At 38.6% G+C, this 22,292-nt stretch overlaps 1 protein-coding gene across 2 annotated transcripts in view; it reads right to left on the reverse strand.

Annotated features, from left to right (window-relative positions):
* Positions 1–3,658: 3,658 nt before the first annotated feature.
* The window catches only part of flvcr1 (FLVCR choline and heme transporter 1), a 33,498-nt gene continuing 14,864 nt past the window's right edge, over positions 3,659–22,292 (reverse strand). The window contains exons 4-10 of one of the 2 annotated variants that reach the window (XM_066677514.1): positions 18,581–18,648; positions 17,915–18,018; positions 15,252–15,362; positions 12,981–13,086; positions 10,804–10,915; positions 10,379–10,440; positions 3,660–4,373 (exon numbers count right to left, since the gene is read on the reverse strand). In XM_066677514.1, the coding sequence (XP_066533611.1) occupies positions 4,287–4,373; positions 10,379–10,440; positions 10,804–10,915; positions 12,981–13,086; positions 15,252–15,362; positions 17,915–18,018; positions 18,581–18,648 (650 nt within the window). In that variant the 3' untranslated portion in view covers positions 3,660–4,286. Of the gene's footprint in view, positions 4,374–10,378; positions 10,441–10,803; positions 10,916–12,980; positions 13,087–15,251; positions 15,363–17,914; positions 18,019–18,580; positions 18,649–22,292 lie in introns of both variants that reach the window. The other variant, XM_066677515.1, reaches the window with a different exon arrangement.

Raw genomic sequence — 22,292 nt, forward strand, 5'->3', positions numbered from 1 at the left:
TGGGAAGTAATTGATTTCATATTGATTCGACAACCTCAATTCCAATGAAATTGGGACGTTGTGTAAAACATAAAGAAAAATACTTTTCAACCTATATCCAATTTAATACACTACAAAGGCAAGATATTTAAGGTTCAAATGGATAAATCTTATTATTTTTTTCTTTTTGGCCTGCAACACGTTGAGCAACAGGAATGCTCAAAAAACACCTGTTTGGAACATTCCACAGGTGAACAGGTGAATTGGAAACAGGTGAGTGTCATGACTGGGTATAAGGAGAGCATCCCTGAAGGTCTCAATTGTTCACAAACAAGGATGGGGCAAGGTTCACAAACTGTATTAACAAATCGTCCAACAGTTTAAGAACAACCTTTCTCAACGTACAATTGCAAGGAATTTCATTATCTACAATCCATAATATCATTAAAAGTTTCAGAGAATCTGGAGAAATCTCTGCAAGCAAGTGGAAAGGCCGAAAACCACCTTCGATTCCTCAGGCGGCACTGCATTAAAAACCAACATCATTCTGTAAAGGTTACCACATGGGCTCAGGAATACTTCAGAAAACCACTGTCAGTGAACACAATTCATCGCCCCATCTACAAGTTAAATCTCTATCATGCAAAGTGAAAGCCATATATCAACAACACCCAGAAATGCTGCCGGCTTTTCTGTGCCCGAGCTCATCTGAGACGGACTGGCGCAAAGTGGAAAAGTTTCCTGTGGTCTGATGAGTCCACATTTCACATTGTTTTTGGAAATTATGGATGTCGTGTCCTCCAGGCCAAAGAGAAAAAGGACTGTCTGGATTGTTATCAGTGCAAAGTTCAAAAGCCAGCATCTCTGATGGTATGGGGGTGTTTTTACACCCATGGCATGAGTAACTTGCAAATCTGTGAAGGCACGATTAATGCTAAAAAGGTACATATAGCTTTGGAGCAACATATGCTGCCCTCCAAGCAACGTCTTTTTCAGGGACGTCCCTGCCTGTTTCAGCAAGACAATGCCAAGCCACATTCTGCACGTGTTACAACAGTGTGGTTTCATAGTAAGAGTGTGTGTACTAGACTGGCCTGCCTGCAGTACAGACCTGTCTCCCACTGAAAATGTGTGGTGCATTATGAAGTGCAAAATATGACAATGGAGACCCCGAACTGTAGAGCAACTGAAGTTGTACATCAAGTAAGAATGGGAAAGAAATCCTTCAACAACTAGTGTCCTCAGTTCCCAAACGCTTATCGAGTGTTGAGGTGATGTATCACAGTGGTAAACATGCCCTGTCCCAACTTTTTTAGAACATGTTGCAGGCCTCAAATTCAAAATGAGTGAATATTTGCAAAGAAAAAAAACTTTATCCGTTTGAACATTAAATACCTTTTCTTTGTAGTGTATTCAATTGAATATATGTTGAAAAGGATTTGCAAATCATCGTATTCTGTTTTTATTTATGTATTGCACAACGTTCCAAGTTCATTGGAATTGGGGTTGTAAATTTCATTGACTTTCTTACACTTTGTTTTAGGTCACTGTGAACTCTTTCAGAGTTGATTGCCTCTTCTCTGCCTGTATATCACTGGTCTATAACCTTGATGCTTGGAAGAAAACTGTTTATAAAAAGTTGAGGGCTATAACACTCGCTTTAACTTGTGCATACGTGATCTCTGTAAACCTTTCTATTTTCAAATAAATTATACTTTCTTTCCTCAGATATGCGTGACTCTGTTTAATTTAGTTTAAACAACTTTCAAGAGCCCCTCAATTCAACAACAGTCATGTTAGAATATTATTGTGAACACTTCCTTGTTTCTACAGTCACTGTCCATTCTCTCAGTTCCACTGACCACACAGAACCACTTTCTACAGTTACAGACTGTAGTCCATCTTTTGCATTGCATTTTTGTTTGCCCCCTTTCATCCTGTTCTTCAATGGTCATGATCCCCACAGAGCCAACATAGAAGCATGTAGGATTTGTTTGGTGGATTACTCTCAGTGCTGTAGTGAAGTGGTGTGTGTTGTGCTGGTAAGAGTGGATCAGACACAGCAGTGCTGCTGGAGTTTTTATAACCCTGTGTCACTACTGGACTGAGAACACTCCACTAACGAAAATATCAAGTGTCCACTGATGAACTACTAGAGGCTAAGCAGCACAAAATATGCAGCAACAGCTGAGCTACTGTCTCTGACTTTACATGTGCAAGGTGGACCAATGAGGTAGGTGCACAGTGAGTGGAGAGTGTTTAAAATCTTCAGCAGCATTGCTGTGTCTGATCCACTCGTACCAGCAACAGACACCAACGAACCACCACCATGTTAATGTCACTGCTACGCTGAGAATGATGAGAATCACACCTGCTCTGTGGTGGCCCTGAGTGGGTCCTGACCATTGAAGAACAGGGTGAAAGGTGGACATCAAATGTGCTGAACAAACACACAGACTTACAGTCTGTAACCTTTAAATTACAAACCAGATTCCAAAAAAGTTGGGACACTAAACAAATTGTGAATAAAAACTGAATGCAATGATGTGGAGGAGCCAACATCAAATATTTTATTCAGAATAGAACACAAATCACAGATCAAAAGTTTAAACCGAGAGAATGTATCATTTTAGAGAAAAAATATGCTTCAAAATTTCATGGCGTCAACAAATCCCAAAAAAGTTGGGATAAGGCCATTTTTTACCACTGTGTGTCATCCCCCCCTTCTTCTTACAACACTCAAACGTCTGGGGACAGAGGAGACCAGTTTCTCAAGTTTAGAAATAGGAATGCTCTCCCATTCATGTCTAATACAGGCCTCTAACTGTTCAATCGTCTTGGGCCTTCTTTGTCGCACCTTCCTCTTTATGATGCGCCAAATGTTCTCTATAGGTGTAAGATCTGGACTGCAGGCTGGCCATTTCAGTACCCGGATCCTTCTCCTACGTAGCCATGATGTTATGATTGCTGCAGAATGTGGTCTGGCATTATCTTGTTGAAAAATGCAGCGTCTTCCCTGAAAGAGATGACCTCTAGATGGGAGCATATGTTGTTCTAGAACCTGAACATAGTTCTTTGCATTAATGGTGCCTTTCCAGACATTCAAGCTGCCCATGCTACAAACACTCATGCAAACCCATACCATGCAGGCTTCTGAACGGAGCGTTTATAACAACTTGGGTTATCCTTGTCCTCTCTGGTCCGGATGACATGGCGTCCCAGTGTTCCATAAAGAACTTCAAATCGTGACTCATCTGACCACAGAACAGTCTTCCATTTTGCCACACTCCATTTTAAAAGACCCCTGGCTCAGTGCAAACATCTGAGCTTGTGGAGCTTGCTTAGAAATGGCTTCCTCTTTGCACTGTAGAGTTTCAGCTGGCAACGGCGGATGGCACTGTGGATTGTGTTCACTGATAATGCTTTCTAGAAATATTCCTGAGCCCATTCTGTTATTTCCTTGACAGTGGCATTCCTGTTTGAGGTGCAGTGACGTTTAAGGGCCCGGAGATCATGAGCATCCAGTAGAGTTTTACGGCCGTGGCCCTTACGCACAGCAATTGTTCCAGATTCTCTGAATATTTTGATGATGTTTTGATGACATTTGCCATCTCCACATCATTGCATTCAGTTTTTATTCACAATTTGTTTAGTGTTCCAACTTTTTTCGAATCCGGTTTGTACAAAGTGCTCCTGTATGGAGCTGATAAAGTGGACAATGCGTGTACATACAAGGAGGTGGTCATAATTTTCTGATATGACTGTTTAGTTGCCAATGACAGCTAGCATTGTGCTTGTATGTCTGTTGAATTAGGGCCATTTTACCCACCCATAGATTGTGGCCAATTGTATCCTCTAGGACTCCTGGTCTTAGATGGAATGTATTTTAAATATTTCATAAACTTGTTTTTACAGAGTTATTTAAGTTAAACCTCTTTGAGCTAACTGCAATGACAAGTGCAGTTGGAGAAAGTGTCACTTAACCAATAAATCTTACAGAATACATATTTAATTGTCACTATGAAAGGATTACAGTGCAGTGTGGATGTGATTAGCATTCTAACAAAAGACACATTTTACAAATCACATCTGCTAAAGATCTGAGGTGTAAGTGGACTTTTCTCAGACGCCTATTTCATGATCTTAAAAAATAGTATGTACTAAAAATGTTTCACTCAAGACAATCCATACTCAGTTACAGAACAGTGAAAAAATAAATTAAGAGAAACAATTTCAAGTAACCTCAGGAGCATGTTTTTTCTGGGTTTTTCCAGGAGTGCTGCACAGTTTCTGTGGCTTCATTGGGATTACAGTGAAGTCTCACGTGAAAAACTCGAGGAGGACCCCATCTTCACACCATTGGATACTTTCTCTGAAGGACACTCAGTAGGAACCTTAAAAGAATAAATTGCAAATAGTCACTTTCATTTAAGATATTACACTATCATCTTTTGGTATACAAGAAATGTTTCACCCCAATTGCTGAAAATCTGGGAAATGTAATAGCCTTTGTGCAAATGCTAATTTGATATGCTGTACAAAGCATACCTAGTAATTGAACCGTTTTTGTTTATGTCTTCACTTTATTTTGCTTCTTTGGAGCATTTTCAGAAGCAATAGAAGCACTGTCCACGAACACAGATGATATTTTATTGCACTATAAAAATGCTAAATAAAAGTTCAAGGCATTTAACAGCTTACAATATCTAGTCTTTATTGCATTTTTATATATAAAATTTGATAAAAATTGAGTTTAAAGCAACTGGGAATGCCAGCTTGTCTGGTTTCTTACTGAAAGATTGAATACCTTAGCAATCACCACTCCAAATAATTGAATTCAGGTGTTCCAATCACTTCCATGGCCACAGGTGTATAAAACCAAGCATGTAGGCATACGGACTGCTTCTACAAATATTTGTGATGGAATGGGTCCTGGAGAAGGATGGTTCCTGAGAAGACCCATTCCAACGTGTTACTGTGATAGGATGCCATCTGTGCAATAAGTCTAGTCATGAAATTTCCTCAGTCTTAGGTACCTAGGATTATTATATATAATAAACTAATGCCTTCTCAGTAAGAATGGTGCTTGTATAAAGTTATATATAATCACAGTAAATACAACATATATACTGTATATATATATAGAAGTAAAAAATACCTTTCCAAAGAAAATCTACATACCCTGCTACATAAATGGCAATAACAACTTTTGCCTTTCTTTTTTTCTGCTGAGTTGCACTTGTTTCATTTCTATTCACAAAGACCTTTGCCATTTTTATCTGGTTGTTCTTGCACCCATATACAATGGGTGCATGTTTATAAGGCTTGTCCTACCATATAAGTGCATTTTGTAAGTTTACAATTACTTTATTTATCTATTCTACTAGGCTCATTTTATCATGCATCACCAACCCTACCCTTCAGTGAAAATAAATAAATAAATAAATAAATAAATAAATAAATAAATAAATAAATAAATAAATATCCACTGACCAGATATTGTTTGGTTGTTGAATCTTTCTAATCACAGTGATGTCTACAATTTAACAGTCAAGTTTTTGACTCTGTATGAATTCTGTTCAAATTTCTATAAGCAAATGAATTAGTTAATTGCGGCACCCCCATCGGCGATGTGCGTTTTATGTTAAATGTACCATTTTTTCAGACAGCGTTTTACTTGGATTTCGTAATACCAGCTCATTCAGCGCCTTTAACAGCGGACTGCTGCCGTCAGGGCTTATAACACTCCGTGAGCTCAGGATTACGTGCAAGCAAGATCCAGTGGCCTGCACATCAGCAGTCTTGACTACCATTACTGACCGCCTGAAGAGGCGACGCAAGTGTTGTGAGAGATCGCGCAAACGTAGCTCCCAAGCCGACATCAGCGTGAGGCTTAAAGTAAACCCTCACAGAACTGCGCTTCCATCCATTCTCCTGTCTAATGTCCGCTCACTGGAAAACAAAATGGACCATCTTAGACTGGAATTAACCACTGAACGCAAGGTGAGAGACTGTTGTGCTTTCATTTTCACTGAAACATTGCTAAATTCAGACATCACTGATAGCGCAATTAGCATCGATGGAACACTAACAGTGTTCCGTGCGGACAGGAGCCACGCACTAGGTGGAAAATCACAAGGAGGTGGAGTGTGCATCAACATCAATAACAACTGGTGCACAAATGTTAAAACTGTCTCAAGCCACTGTTCACGGGATATTGAATTTCTCAGAATAAAATGCAGACTTTTTTTACCTGCCAAGAGAGTTCACTGCTATTTGCTTCATAGATATTTACATCCCCCCTGATGCAAACACAAAAGATGCACTATCCACACTTTACAGATCTACCAGTTTGTCCCAAAATGCCAACCCGGAGTGTGTTTATATCACTGCTGGAGATTTTAACCAGGCTAAATTGAGGACTGTACTACCACATTACTACCAACATGTGGAATTTGCAACCAAAGGGAAAAACATACTGGACCATGTTTACTGTAACATCAAGAGTGCATTCAGGGCAGTTCCATACCCGCACCTGGGGAATTCAGACTACCTCTCTGTCATGGTAAGACCAGTATACAGACCCCTGCTTACCAGAAACAAACCATCCGTGAAGCAGATAAGATGCTGGCCAGAGGGAGCAGTTTCAACTTTACAGGACTGTTTTGAGTGCACGGACTGAATTATGTTTAGAGAAGCTGACACTGGAAACCAACACATCATTCTTGAAGAGTATGCTGAGTCAGTAATCGGATACATATCCAAGTGTGTGGAAGATGTGACAGTCACCAAAAACATCACCACACGGGCTAATCAGAAACCCTGGTTCAACAGTGAGGTGCATGCTCTACTGAGAGCATGTGACACTGCTTTTATGTCTGGAGACACAGATGCACTCAGATCTGCAGCCAAACTGAATAAGGGTGTGAGATCTGCTAAGCGTGCCTATGGACAGAAAATCCAGAGCCACTTCACTGACTCAAAAGACCTCAGACGGCTGTGGTAAGGCATCCAGTCCATCACAGACTACAAGCCATCCACTTCACTCAGCAATGCCAACATCGACAAACTCAACATAAACTTCAGCAGGTTTGATGAAACTAACACCACACCAATAACAGTAACCCCTTTGGATCTGGACGATGAAGTACTTAGATTAGACCAAGCCAAACTACGGACAGCCCTACACAGGGTCAACCCATGAAAAGCTTCTGGTCCTGATAACATATCAGGTTTTGTTCTTAGGGAATGCACTGACCAACTGGCGCACGTGGTTACTGACATCTACAACACCTCCCTGAGCCAAGCCACTGTTCCCAAGTGTTTCAAGTCCACCACCATTGTGCCATTGCCAAAAAAGTCACCTGTATCATCACTTAATGACTACTGTCCGATTGCACTCACCCCCATCATAATGAAGTGCTTCGAAAGGCTGGTCAAAAGTCACATTACAGCAAATCTCCCTGCTACATTCGACCCACTGCAATTTGCATATTGCTCAAACCGGTCAACAGATGATGCCATATCAGTAGCACTTCAATTGAGCTTGACTCATCTGGAGCAAAAAAACTCATATGTACGGATGCTCTTCATTGACTTCGGCTCCGCATTCAATACAGTCATCCCCCAGCACTTGATTAAGAAGCTTACAAAGATAGGCATCAACACATGCTATGCAACTGGATATTTGACTTTCTCTCCAATAGACCCCAGACAGTAAGAGTGGGAAAGACTACCTCTCAAACCATCAGCACGAACACTGGGGTTCCTCAGGGCTGTGTTTTGAGTCCCCTGTTGTTTACACTGATGACTCACAACTGTTGTGCAAAGTACAGTTCCAACCATATCATCAAGTTTTTCGGACGACACAACAGTGGTGAGCCCCATTAACAATGATGAGGTGGCCTATAGATATGAAATCAACCAACTGGTGGACTGGTGTGACAAAAACAATCTGATACTGAGTATCAACAAAACAAAAGAAATCACAGTTGACTTCAGGAGAAAACACACAGTTCACACTCCACTCATAATCCGCAGCAGTATTGTCGAATCTGTTAAAAGTTTCTGGGGGTTCATATTACAGACAACCTCAGTTGGACAAAACACACTACCTCTCTCATCAAGAAAGCACAGCAGCGCCTCCACTTCCTGCGAAAGCTGTGGAGGGCACATCTCTCCCCTCCTGTCCTCACCACCTTCTACAGGGGCACTATTGAGAGCATCCTGACTTGCAGCCTCCCTGTCTAGTGTGGTAACAGTACAGCTGCAGACCAGAAGTCTCTCCAGAGAGTGGTGAGGACAGCAGAGAGAATCATCAGTACCCCACTTCCATTCATACACAAGCTGCACCAGTCACGCTGTCTCAGCAGAGCCACAAGGATAGTCAAGGATCCTACCCACCCTGCACATGGACTATTCAAGCTTCTGCCCTCTGGGAGGCGTTACCGCAGCATCCAGTGTAAGACTGCCAGACTCTGCAAGAGCTTCATCCTTCAGGCCATCAAACTTTTGAAATGTAAAAGCTCACACAATACACGCTGACAATTAAAATAATAAAAAAAACTTTGACTTTGACTTAATTATATTCTAACTGAGCTTTGATTGAACTCTGAGTTGGACTGAATTCTGATTGAGCTATTAAGGATTGGTTAAATGTAAAAATAGCCAATAAGATCTTTTAAAGTGTGTGTCACTGTTGCAAAGCAACAAAAACAATTCAAGGAGGATCTTCAGCTTTGAGTGCGAGTGGGTGAATGAATGAGTAAACAAACGATGGAATGAGGAAGGTAGGAATGGGGATGTTAAGCCAGATTCACAAGTTGCTTAGAATCTAAAAACCCTAAGAAAATCTGTAGGATCTGATACTCTGAGGTTAGATAGAGCTGACAAACAACAGATGGGCTACAAACCGTAATTACAAACCTAAAGGGTTTGCAGAAAGTGAAAAACTGGCTACTGAATGTACCTGTAACATAATGCACTAGTCACTGTAAATGTCATGTCCCCATAATTATATATGCAATCCTGTTTTATGTCAGAAACATAGCAAAGAGGTGTCAATTCCCTGTCTCAAAGACTATTACATATCTTCCCAACTGAGTCATTTATTCTGTTGGTGTAAACCTGACCATCAAGCAAGATGGAAAAAAATTAAAGAGAAAATAGGAAGTCCCTATTCAAGCACGATAAAAGACTAATCAAAATATTAATGGATACAGGTAATAAGTGGATAAATGTAAATCTGAGAACATGGGTAAACATTATCACCAGGATGGGATTAATCGAAGTGATAAAGATATTGAGATGGAGTGCCCACGACTTGGATTTTACCCCAAACCAATTTGATGTGACTTATAACTGGTGGGCTGAGCGAGGCTTAACTTCTTACTGTAATTTCTTTAATAAACATATACAGAATAAGTTCCAGAAGTTAAACAAATTAATTTGGGTTAAATAATAGTGACCTTTTCAGGTTTATACAGGTACGTCACTATATAAAACACATCAATGAAAGAGAATCAAAAAGCATTTGAGAATCATCTACTTAAAGTGTTTATAAGTGTCTACAGAGCAGATTCTGGGCTTAAAGTGATCTCTAGAATATATCGGGGCCTCAAAGAAGGGGAAAAAAATTTACCACCTATATAAAACAAAAATGGGAAAAGGACTTTAACAGTAACATTTAAGAGGAAATCTGGATAAAATATTGTGAATTTCAGTGGAAAATAAGTTCAGTTTCATGAAGAGTATTTGGATAGAAGAGACTTATTAGATATTTTATTACACCTGTTCAGGGGTCTTGTTATATGGGATCCTCTAGTTTTTGGAGGTCGTGTGGCTCACATGAAGCCAACCACTTCCACTTGTTTTGGTCTTGTCCAAAAATAAATATTTTTTGGTTGGAGGTTTAGTTAGAATTAGTGAACATATTTGGGACAGAGACAGAGCAATTACAAGAAAATGGCTCAAGCAAAATACTCCCTCTATTGAGAATTGGTACAACATAATTTATGAATTTTTTGTAATGGAAAGAAGAACTTTTTCCATTAGGCTTCAAGATAATAAATTTAAGGAAATTTGGGAGAAATGGAAAAAATATATTGCTCTGAAATGGCCTTCCTTTATTTCATGATGCTTTAATGCATCATTATTTTCTTATTTTAATGCATTGATTTTATTGAAAGAAGAAAAGAAGGACCTTAACACCCCAAATTCTCTTTTTGAGTTAAAAAAGAGAGATTAATCGTTATTAATATTAATCATTTTTAAGAGTCAATATGATTCTTAATAAAAAATAAATAAATAAAAAATTTTAAAAAAGAAGAAGAAACATGGCAAAGAATAGATTATATTTTAGCAGCGGATGTGGAATTGACTAAAGTGAAGACATTCTTACCGCTTGTCCTTTGCTGTTGCCCATATTAGCTCCATGTCTTTTAAGTTCTGACTTTATTAATGCTGAAATTCACAGTAAAAAGAATTGAACAATTACAAGACATTGTACAACACACAAATAAACTGAAATTGTCAGGGGAAAAACCCTGTAAGAGTGAAAGTGTATAGTGTAAGAACAGAAGCTTTGAAAACTCTTTAGCTGTCAATATAAATTCATGCAAAATATTTCAATTTTTAAGAAATTTTGAATTATATGAACTAGCCTGAAGGACTACACATTTTGACAGAGTTTAAATGGCAGCTGTTATTTATGTCAAAAATAACACAAAAAAAACAAATGTCCAAAACAGAGCTAGAGGATTTTGTTTGTTTGAATCAAAATACAGAAATATTACAAATTATAATGAAAGATATCAGAAATGGCACCTGTTAGAATGACACCAAGGAATATCCAGGCACATACAAAAATATTTCCAATCCGTGGGTTGTAGTCTGTGGTGAGCTTGCCTTGGATTAACGTAAAAATGATTCCAAAGACCTATAAATTGTACAGCCAGAAAACAGGTTAATGTAGAGCAAAGATCAGTGTACAAAGGACAGTTATATTAACAATGAAGAGCCAGACATTTTCACATCCTTCAATTAATGGGCTTAAATTTGCTTTGAAAAACCGCTAGGGAAAAGATTCAGGGCAATACATTCAATTTGATGCCATATTATTGGCTTACTTCATGATCTTAGTGCCATTTTTCCAGACTGACTGGACAGGTGTCTTGTTACCCTTTTCTAGCCCTTTTTCCTGGCCATAGATGGGGTCCAGAGGATGTTTTTCTTTACTTCTAGTTTCAAGGCTAGCTAGTTAGCTCTAGTAATACCCACTATAGCCACAGTGCAGCAAGTTTAAATTCCACAGCACAATTAGGCCTGTCATGATAGGCTGTTTTGTGGCCTATATACTATCCCAGTAGGGCTGGGCAATTAATCAAAAATTAATTGAAATTGACATTCAGAACTTCTGATCAACATAATCATATCTATATTGATTATTTTAATTCTGTTATGTCCCCATGGTGTGTTCATGTACTGTCCCATTAAAACCATGCTACCAAGTTGTAGTCACATGACTCTGCCCCTGTCTGCCACTTGGAAGCAACCTAAATGCAGAGGCCGACCAAGCGACTAGAGCAACTAGTACCAAAGAAAAACACAGCATCTGTAGTTTGAACGTGCTGTCTTTTGACTATAATTAAGACAAAACTGAACAAAAAGTCAAATGTAAAGGGTGAGAAAAAACGACCAAAGTACAATCACACATCAAATATAAACCGTGCTCAAAAAACGAGAGAGGAGCGAGGTCCCAGCAACATTCGAAAAAATATCCTATATATAATACTGGAGCATATTTACAGTACAAGCCACACATGAAATATAAGGGTCAAAAATACAAAAAGAAGTAATCATTCATTAATCTAAATCGTGGTAAAATGTGCAATTAATCGTGATATTGATTTGCGCTCATATCGGCCAGCACTATATCCCAAAAATAATTGCAATAAACCATATTTTTGTCATTTTAAAACCATTTAATGCCACTGATATAATAATAACATAATAATGCAATTACCCTCCTTTAATGAGCAGCAAATATTCAGCAAAAATGTAATTATTAAGCTAGAGAATAAAGAATGTGAAACAGGAACAGAGGATAAACACCAATCTGCTTAGGAATTTCACAAAAAGGACATTATCAATATATATATATATATAATACTATAATATAATTGATTATATTATATTGATAATATCATTTTTGTGAAATTCCTAAGCAGAGTGGTGTTTATCCTCTGTTCCATGCTCTCAAACTAACTGAAATAAAGAAGTGTGGGCATAAATTTAGTATTGCTAACATTACAGTGAAAAGCAGACAATAAGGCAAGGCAGCTTCTTAACAAATGTAAACTTTCTCCAAACAGCAAAATGTATGGTCCCACACACTTCTTAAAGTAACATGAACACCTTTTCCCAACAATCTTCAGCAAGATGTTCTAAATAAGAACATCTTGATAAGATTAATATTAATACTAAGACAGATAAAACAGAATAATACTAAGAGAGATAAAATATTTTCAGAGCAGATGGCAAATGTTATGTTGGCAGGATGTGGTCCAATTTTCATGAATTAGGCTTGAATTGGTTTATGGCATGTGTTATGTGGGCCAGATGTGAGCCACATGTTGATTTGACCCTGATTTAGTCTACAACAAACTTGATATCTGGCCCATATAAGGTGGAGCTGTGGTTGGGTTGGGCCAGACAGACTCACACAAATATAGGCCAAAGAGAACTGCAGATGTGGACCACATTAGGGCCGAACATTCTGTTCTGTCTGGGCAGTGTCCACAGCCTCCCTAAGTGTAATTCACACCTATGCCTATGCCATAAAGTCTTTAGTAAAATACATGCAAAAGAATGCTGCCTGACAAAGCCATGGCTGCCTGCTGTCTGGCAGAGTATGCAAATGTTTGAAGCACTCTTTGTTTGAAAACTGTGTGAAAGTTTATTGGGTGGCAACCAGTAGCAGTTACTAAAGATTACACTCTCACCTGAGCAAATGCATTAAGAAGACCAGATGATGTACCCTCAGACTCAGGATATGTTATTTCCACACCAAACTCAAAGCCAATAGGCAGGTATCCAGTCATAAAGAACCTGTAAAACAGAAAGAACTTTATGATAGCATTTTCTCATTGAACAACAAGTTTCTGAGCAATAAAACAAACAGGAGAGTGTGTTTTAAATAGGTTGATTAAATAAGTTATCTTGACGCAAATGTCCATTCTCAGAATTCCTCTTCCCACACATTCCTTAAAAATCAACTCCTTTCTCTTCAGTTTGCCCACAGCCAAGCTGCCTGTAATGCCAGGTTCACACTACACAATTTCAGCCCTTCTTTTCCAGTCGCTGACTGGTTTTGGAGATTGTCATCAAAACCCTGAGATTGGAGGCAAATCTGTGTTTGCACAGCACTCGCTCAGTCATTATGTGTGAACCACTGAAAGATGTGATCCGAGAGCTTGCAGAGCCAACTCTACTAGTGTGAAAGGTGTTGTGACTGGCAGTGAATGCAGAGACTAGCTACAGCCAATGAGAATGTGAGACACTGTTCCGTATGTTTTAACCCCTTTGTAATTATTGCAGTGTATTTTATGCTCGCTGTGTTCTGTGTTGCACTGTGGCCCTGGAGGAACATTTCTCTATATATAGCTAAACAGTGTAAATATATCTTTAAAGGTACAACAGTGTTTAAAAGTACAGTTGTGTTCCTTAAAAGTACATTACATTCTTTTCTCCAGAAGGAGAGGGGGATATCTGTAATCTTTCATTATAGAACTGTGTAAAATAAAAGAACATAAGTCATGGAGATTAAATGGGCAGATGAAATCAACACAAATTTATGTTCCCTTGAGCGTACCACCACAGATACAGCAAAATGTATCACTACAGTGACAAATTTTCTGACAGTGTAGTTTCTATCATAATAATTGCACATACACACAGGCTTTTCATCAGTATGAGCGGGCAGCTATGTTATTGTTACAAAAATCTCTATTTACCTCCAACACTTTCTGTAGAACAGAAACAGTCACTGAACAAGGAGACATAATCCAATAGTATTCACTCAGAGCACTGGCCCTGCCCCTGCCCCCAAACTGTCAAAATCCCTCCATTTTCAAAACCTGAGCACAGAAAATGTTCTTGAGCGCAGTAAGAGCCCGAGCAAAAAGAGCTTGGCAAGCAAGGTAAATTTTAATATTGAGAAGGTAAAAATCATTCAAGAATGGAGAAAAAAATGCTAGTTATGTGGGCCAGATGTGAGCCACATGTTGGTTTGGCCCTGATTTAGTCTACAACAAACTTGATATCTGGCCCATATAAGGTGGAGATGTGGTTGGGTTGAGCCAGACAGACCTAAACAGAAAAAAAAAAAAAAACATTTGAGAGTGAGCTTATGATCAGTGTACACGCAAATCCTCTCTTTGTGCTCGGAAGTTTCACATTTACCCTCGCAAGAGGGATGTTTACACTCATCCAGGTTTATATTGTCCACTTGGTGTTTTTGCACCCTTTGCTTCTCCCACTATTGTGATGTCATACACTTGGTGAGAGATAGGGTAATTTTGTGACCCTATGTCGCTGATCAGTCACGCAGTGTTGAAGGCAAAAACACTGAAAGACTCCTGATTATAAGAAAACAAGTGGTGTAGTGTGAAAGGTAGGGCAGACTGATGACTCGAAGTCGTGTAGTGTGTAAATGGCATAACTTATCCCAAAACTTCTTAAGTTCTGTGTGTTTCTATTCATCATTTTCTGAAATAAACATTGTAAATACTGAAAATAGAAAATCTTTCCATATAATGCTTTGCACCCAGTGAGGCTCCAGACCCACTGTAACCCTGAAGAATATGAAGCAATCGCCAAAAATAACTGAATGACTGAGTTTCTATATAACACAACAACGCTGCTATTCTGGGACAGCAAATAACTTAGATGTTTTACAAACATCTAAACTTCTGGGTTTCCCTAAAGTTGCAGAGTGTAATTCATTTTACAACACTGTCCTGAAATCAAACAGGGTTGGGGACGAAGGGAAGTGCTTTACTACCCTCCTCCTAAAGTTATATATTGTAGTTTCTGCAGTTCTGAGCCTTAAGTAGTAATAACAGAGGCTCGATTCTCCCTATTACAGGTCAGTGAAACATCACAATGATTTTGAAACTGTAATTTTAAGGAAAAATATTACCTGGTGTTGCTTTAAACAAAAGAATTGCTACGAATTAAAGTGACACTTTTCTGAAAGAATCCTCCAGACATACCCCAACACTCCACCAGTGAAGAAAACCACGAGTAGGAGTTTCAGGTCCAAAGTAAACGTAAACACCAGCATTCCAATAAAGGACAGGATGTATACGATCAGTGTTGTCATTCTTAAAAGGAAAAAGAAAAATGAATTACAATATAGCACATTTTTAATGCAGTCACATTGATATTGTGGCGGTGCAGAGTATGAAAGGGGCTGGAGAGATTGTAAGAGAGTACCCAGCATGCTCAGCAGCCAACATTTTTAATAGTCAGGACTGTTATTTAAAGTTGTTGTTTGGGCAGGTTGTATGTGTTTTTGTTATTGTGTGTGTTTGAATTGGTTTGTGGTGGTTTTCACTGGTGCAGCATTATTTTATCTGCAAATAGTACCTTTAACAAATCTTCCATATTTTATTAAATGGGAATGGAAATTCTACAAACCCCATTTCCAGAAAAGTTGGGACATTTTATAAAATGCAATAAAAAAAAAGAATTTTCTTAGACCTTCCAATGAGTTTCAACATTTTTACTGTGTATAGCTAAATAAGTTCATAATGTCTGCAACAAATTCGGAAAAGTTGGGGTAGAGGTATGATTAAATATATTTATTATTTAATTTTATTTATTTATTTATTTTACTAATTTTGAAACTGAGGACATCAAATGTTCCAGTTCCAATTTGTGCCCATTCTTGCTTGATACAAATATCAGCTGCTAAACTCTGTTGGCACTGTTGTCTGAGTCTCCTCATGATGTGCCAAAAGAGACACATCTGGACTGCAGGCAGGACAGTCAAGGACACACAACTCTAAGAGAAGAGAGCCTCATTGTTGTAGCATGTGTTGAATAAGGCCAGGCACTGTCTTGCCAAAATTGCATTACATCAGAAAAAGATATCATTATGATGGCAGCATATGTCTCTCCAAAATCCTAATGCATACCTTCACATCAATGGTACCTTCGAATATGCAAGTCATCCATGCCATTGCACTGATGTCTTTCCATACCGCTATCAGACCATGGCACATATTTCCACAGTTTATGGACCATCTAAGATGAGTTGAGGCCCTAAAAACTTCACATTTCTGCACAGATTTGATGAATGCTTTTGCCTTGAATAAAGGACTTTCAGGCAGTATTTCTTAACACTGAAGCAGAACGGTTAGAACCGTTTTCTAAGGTTTCCAAACACAGTAGTTTGAAAATATATAATGAATTGCAGCAAGTTAGCTTAAACTTCAAACACAATCTTTCATAATTTTATGTATAAAAGATGGTGAAAAACCTAAAGATGGACTTTCTCTAATCTTGTGCTGAGAAGTATTTTTAAACTTCATGACAAACCTTACATTAATTTTGGCACAAAATGTTGATCCAATAACCATTTTTGTTTTCAACGACTGAGCCATCTGTAGCTGCTCCTTTCATGTATTTAATATACACCTGCTTTTATTTAAATGTTTCAAAATGGTGTAACTTGAATATTCTATAAGTATTTCAGTCTAATTTTACCCTGTCCCAAATATTTTGGAATGTGTCAATACAATCAAGTTGTTAAAAACATACATACATATCTTTGTAGTTTTGCCAGTTAACCAAAAGTTCAAATTAATGAACAAACCAAATATTTTTTTTGCATTTGACTAAGAATCCCAGCTTCTCCAGAAACAGGGTTTATACCAATTGAATCTTCAAACAGTGACTCTGGCTACGGTATTAACAGTAATAAAGGTTAATCCTCTTTGTGACTAGTTACTTTCACAAAAAATAATGAGAAACTAAGCCATGTCAAAAAAATCTTCTGACATTGATATTTGCAGCACTACATAAGCCACAGTCTTCAGAAAGTAACTGACTTTGCAGACCTACCTACTACTATCTTCTGGGATAGCCTTTTGTTAAATGTTAGACCAATTTGAGAATTAAATGGTATGTGGCTACAAGAGGACACAGTTGCAGTTGCCAGTTATTCAAATGCCATTTGTCAGGAACGCGAAGTCGGACTGACGGAGGCGGACGCACACGCTACAACACAGACGTTTATTTAAAACAAAATAACAAAACCAACACAAACATACTTGAGGGCAAACACGAAGCGAGGAACAGATGAGGCAGACTAGAACATGAAACTGGATGAGAAACAACATGATTAGAGATTGGAACGAAAGGACATAACTTGGACCAGGAACGAAACAAAACGAATGACCGATACAAGGGAATGACACAAGGGAACTTAAATACATCATACAAACGAGACACACCTGAAACAGATAACAAGGAGTAAGGAGGCGGAACAAAGGCGGGACAAGGGCAGAGACATGGACAATAACAGACAGAGCCATGTGCTGAGAGAGCACATGGCGGGGAAAACAAACAGGACTGGGCCAAGATGTGACACCATTGCAAGTTTATTAGCAAAAAGTAAAAATGTTCAGCTGTATGCAATAAACCAATCGAGCATGATGATTAAATATCTAAACACAAACAATTCAGCAATTGTTTTTTTCCAAATTAAACACAAAATACCACTTTTAAAGTATCAGAATTATTCAACCTGTTCATGACAAGCACCTTTAGTACTTAGTAGACCACCCTATTGCTGTAAGGGCCTGCTGTGATGCATAACCATTTTATTGTGTTTGTAATTTTTATTATATTGCAAGAAATAAATACATACTTATATGTTTTGGTATGATCCAGCCACAGCCCACAAAGGATGGAGCCTATCATTCCTGCCACCACCAGAGTTAGACCAATTCGACCCGCATTTATCTCCTCTCCCTGAAAAATAATCACAAACTGGGTTAGTAATTTTGAATATTGAATGTATCCGTAGTAGTTTTCAATGTTTTTGGTATTATTTGACTCTAATTGTTGTCTGTATGCAATTTGAAGAAAGTGACCTGTCCTTTAGATCACTAAAATGTCTATTTCATTACAGCTTGTTATATAACATATCTAGTGTAACACAAATGTAATATATCAATAAGTAATGTCACATTGAGAGTGCAATTTACAGACTTAAGACTGGTAAGAAAGCCCTCCAATCACGTTACAAAGTTAGTTGACTGGGTCTGGGTCAGGCTAGCTAGAAGAGGAAACACAGAGCTTCTTGTCCATCAGCCTTCTCAATAAATTTCACCTCTCTCTCATGAGTAGCAGGCATGCGTGAAACAAGTAGCTAATGAACTGCAAGGACACAGACATGAATCTGTTCCCAGACTCAGACGCTGCTAACACTGTATGTTCATCTGAGAGAATTTTACTTCTGAATTTTTTAAACATGTGTATTTACATTTAAATGTACATAATCAGTTAGTGAGGTCAACAAATGTTTACTCACTGGATAATAGGTGATAATAATCTGATTGAGGAGCGTGGACACGGAATAGAAAGATCCAGTCATGATGCCTACAAAACAGATTCATTAGTTATCTCCTGGAAAATGGCTTAATCAATAATAACTTTCAAATAAATAAAGAATAGCAAATAAACAACAGCAATATCAATAATAATGTATCAATAATAAAGCAACATTTAGATACAAAACAATATACACTATATCTCTAAAAGCTTGGAGACATATGTTCATCATTATTCCTTCTGAAGTCAAGGTTATTACTAGGGAATTAGTGCCCATTTTGGACTGTCTGAATCCTTTTGGACATATAATGCAGAAATGTTTAACTCAGGGTTCCCAAACCATTCATTAATCTAAGTACTACATAACCCTGTACTTAAGAACATTCTTAAAATTATGAGCATTTCCTGAAACTATTTGTAATTAATGTAGTATTTAAACTCATTGTTAAATTGAGAGTATTCTGACTCATTCGTAACTCACTAAGTACTTCTTATCTTAAAGTTCATGTGCAGTTCTGCCACAAATCTTTAGAGGCCTTTAAATTCCTTTAATTAGGAGGCCTTTAATTAAAAAGACATGCTTGTTATTTGCACAGCAATAGCAACTTACATATATAAAACATGAATTCATGAACATCTAAATATATTATTGTGGAGTGGAGATCTGGCAACCCGTTTGGCTGTTTCTGTACCCGTTTGGAAGCTGTTTTGATCGCTCGGGTTTTCCTGTTTACTCGTTTCCATTGTTATTTCTATATTTATATCTGTTTTTATAACCTACTAACCATCCATAGATCTATCTTTTAGATTGTCTCCGCAGGAATATTCATTACAGAGGCACTAAAACTGCCACCGGACCCTGGAGTAACGTTCTTGGTGTAAGTTACTAAAATTCACAAAAAGCGGTAAGTACCTGCAATTCCATGGCTACTACTGGCTGTTTTGCCTGCTCAGAGTGTGGCATGTTTAGTTTAACGCCCTTTTCCACCTCTAGCGATAAATATAGTGGTTGTATTTGTAGTAAGTGTCAGCTAGTTAGCTCTCTGGTGGATAAAGTGGACCAGCTAGAAGTGCGCATCCGGAGCTTATTATTGTTGAGGGATAAACAGCGAGATTCAGTGTTAGCAACTCCGGGTGCCTTAGGGAGAGTTAGCACCCCCACGACTCTGGCGTTAGAGCCCTCACAGCGGGGTGAATGGGTGACGTCTCGGCGTCATAGCCGGAAAGCTAAGGCTGATGCTAACGCTGAGGCCAAAGCTAGCCCACCGGGACACCACGCTCCTCCGATTCGCGTGTCAAACAGGTTTGCCCTGCTCAGCGAAGCACCCGCTGAGGAGCCTGTTAAGAGTGCTCTGGTTATAGGAGACTCTATTGTTCGGCACGTGAAATTAGCTACTCCTTTAGGGGCGCCGGCAGTAACAGTTAGCTGTTTATCGGGAGCCAGAGCGCCGGATATTAGTGGCAACCTTAGACTGTTAGCTAATAGGAGATATTCGAGGGTAGTCATTCATGTAGGGGCCAATGATATTCGTCTGCGGCAGTCTGAGGTAACTAAGGGTAATATTAGAGAGGTGATTAAACTGGCCCAGACGATGTCCGATGCCGTAATCTGCTCTGGCCCCATACCAATGCGGCGTGGCGACGAAGCTTACAGCAGACTTTGGGCGTTAAACTGCTGGATGTCCAAGTGGTGTTCCGAAAATCAAGTGGGCTTTATAGACAATTGGTTACGTTTTGAGGGCAAGCCTGGTCTTATAGGTAGGGATGGTATCCACCCCACGCGGGAGGGTGCTGCCTTACTTTCTTGCAGCATAGCACATAGTCTTTTAGTTAGTCAGCAGAGTAGTGTAGATAGCTGCTGACAATCCAGAGCCGGGACCAGGCCGCAGACAGACAGGCTAAACCGACCGTCTGCGAACTGTCTTGAGACGTCACCCAGGTTCAACTGTATTGAGACTGTGTCTTTCCCCCGAACTAAATGTAAAAGTAGAAAAACAAAATCAGCCTGTTTCAGCAACCTAATCAATATTAAATCATACACAACACCTAGCAGCAACACCTCAGAACTAAAGTTTGGGTTACTCAACATAAGATCACTAAACTCAAAAGCACTCATCGTAAATGATATTATAAGTGATCATAAATTCAATGTTTTCTGTCTCACGGAAACGTGGGTTAAACCAAATGAATATTTAGCACTAAATGAAGCCACCCCCCTAGGCTATAATTATGCACATAGCCCAAGAATATCAGGCAAAGGAGGTGGAGTATGTGTAATTTACCAAAATACCCTAGAAATTAGTCTTAAACAATGTGACACCTTCTCTTCTTTTGAGGTTCTCTCCACTATTATTACAAATCCGGTCACAAAAAAGGACGCATTTTTATTATGCAACATTTACAGACCACCAGGGCCTTACTTAGAATTTCTGAAAGAATTCAGCGATTTTGCTACAAACCTAGCGGTGTGCAATCATAAAGTTATAATTATAGGAGATTTCAATATCCATTTTGAGAAGGAAAGTGACCCACTAAAAAAGGCATTTACCTCAATCTTAGACTCTATTGGTATTACTCAAAATGTAACAGGGCCTACACACTACTGCAGCCACACTTTAGACTTAGTTCTGACACTAGGTCTTAACATTGACAAAATTAATATCTTACCGCAATCCTCAGCAATCTCCGATCATTACTTAATTTCATATGAGCTACGTTTTATCCATAATATATGTAAGAACCCTCGCTATTCTACAAGGCGTATAATAAAACCATCTACCGCCCTACAATTTATAGAAAACCTACCAGAACTATCGACCCCAGTTCCAACTCCATCAGACCCAATGGACCTAGATGTACTAACTGATTACCTAGAAAATACCTGTCGATCTACTTTAGAAAAGGTAGCACCACTTAAACATAAAAGTATAAGACAGAAAAAGCTCGCACCATGGTATAACGATAAGACCCGTACTTTAAAACAAACATTACGAAAACTAGAGCGGAAATGGCGATCAACCAAGCTTGAAGTGTTCCATTCTGCCTGGAAGGACAGCCTTATAGAGTATAGAAATGCCCTCACTAAAGCTCGCTCAGCATATCTGGCCTCGCTGATCTCCCATAATAAAAATAATCCGAGAGCACTGTTTAGTGTGTTTTCTAGAATTACAAAAAATCAAGCAGGTTCTGAACAACTAATTCCAGCAACTCTCACCAGTAAAGATTTTATGGACTTTTTTAATAATAAAATTGAGAATACTAGACAACAAACTCTAGCCACAGGATCAAATCCATCCTGGCTGCCACCTGATGTGAATGAAATAAAACATAATATAACTGTAAAAGAAAGACTTGAAACCTTTTGCCCACTCCCACAATTAGAACTAGAGAAGATTATCACCTCCGCAAACTGTACAACTTGCACACTTGAAGCAATTCCCACAAAGTTGCTCAAAGAAGTACTACCAGCTATTATTGATCCTCTTTTAACTATAGTAAACTCATCCCTTAGTCTGGGCCATGTACCCAAAGCTTTTAAACTAGCAGTTATTAAACCTATGATCAAGAAACCAAATCTTGATGCTAGTACACTGTCTAATTACAGGCCTATTTCTAATTTGCCATTTCTGTCTAAGATCTTAGAAAAAGCTGTGGCCCAACAACTTAGTTCATATCTACATAAGAATCATATA

The sequence above is a fragment of the Hoplias malabaricus genome, chromosome 7 (assembly GCF_029633855.1).
Source record: "Hoplias malabaricus isolate fHopMal1 chromosome 7, fHopMal1.hap1, whole genome shotgun sequence".
Lineage (NCBI taxonomy): Eukaryota > Metazoa > Chordata > Actinopteri > Characiformes > Erythrinidae > Hoplias > Hoplias malabaricus.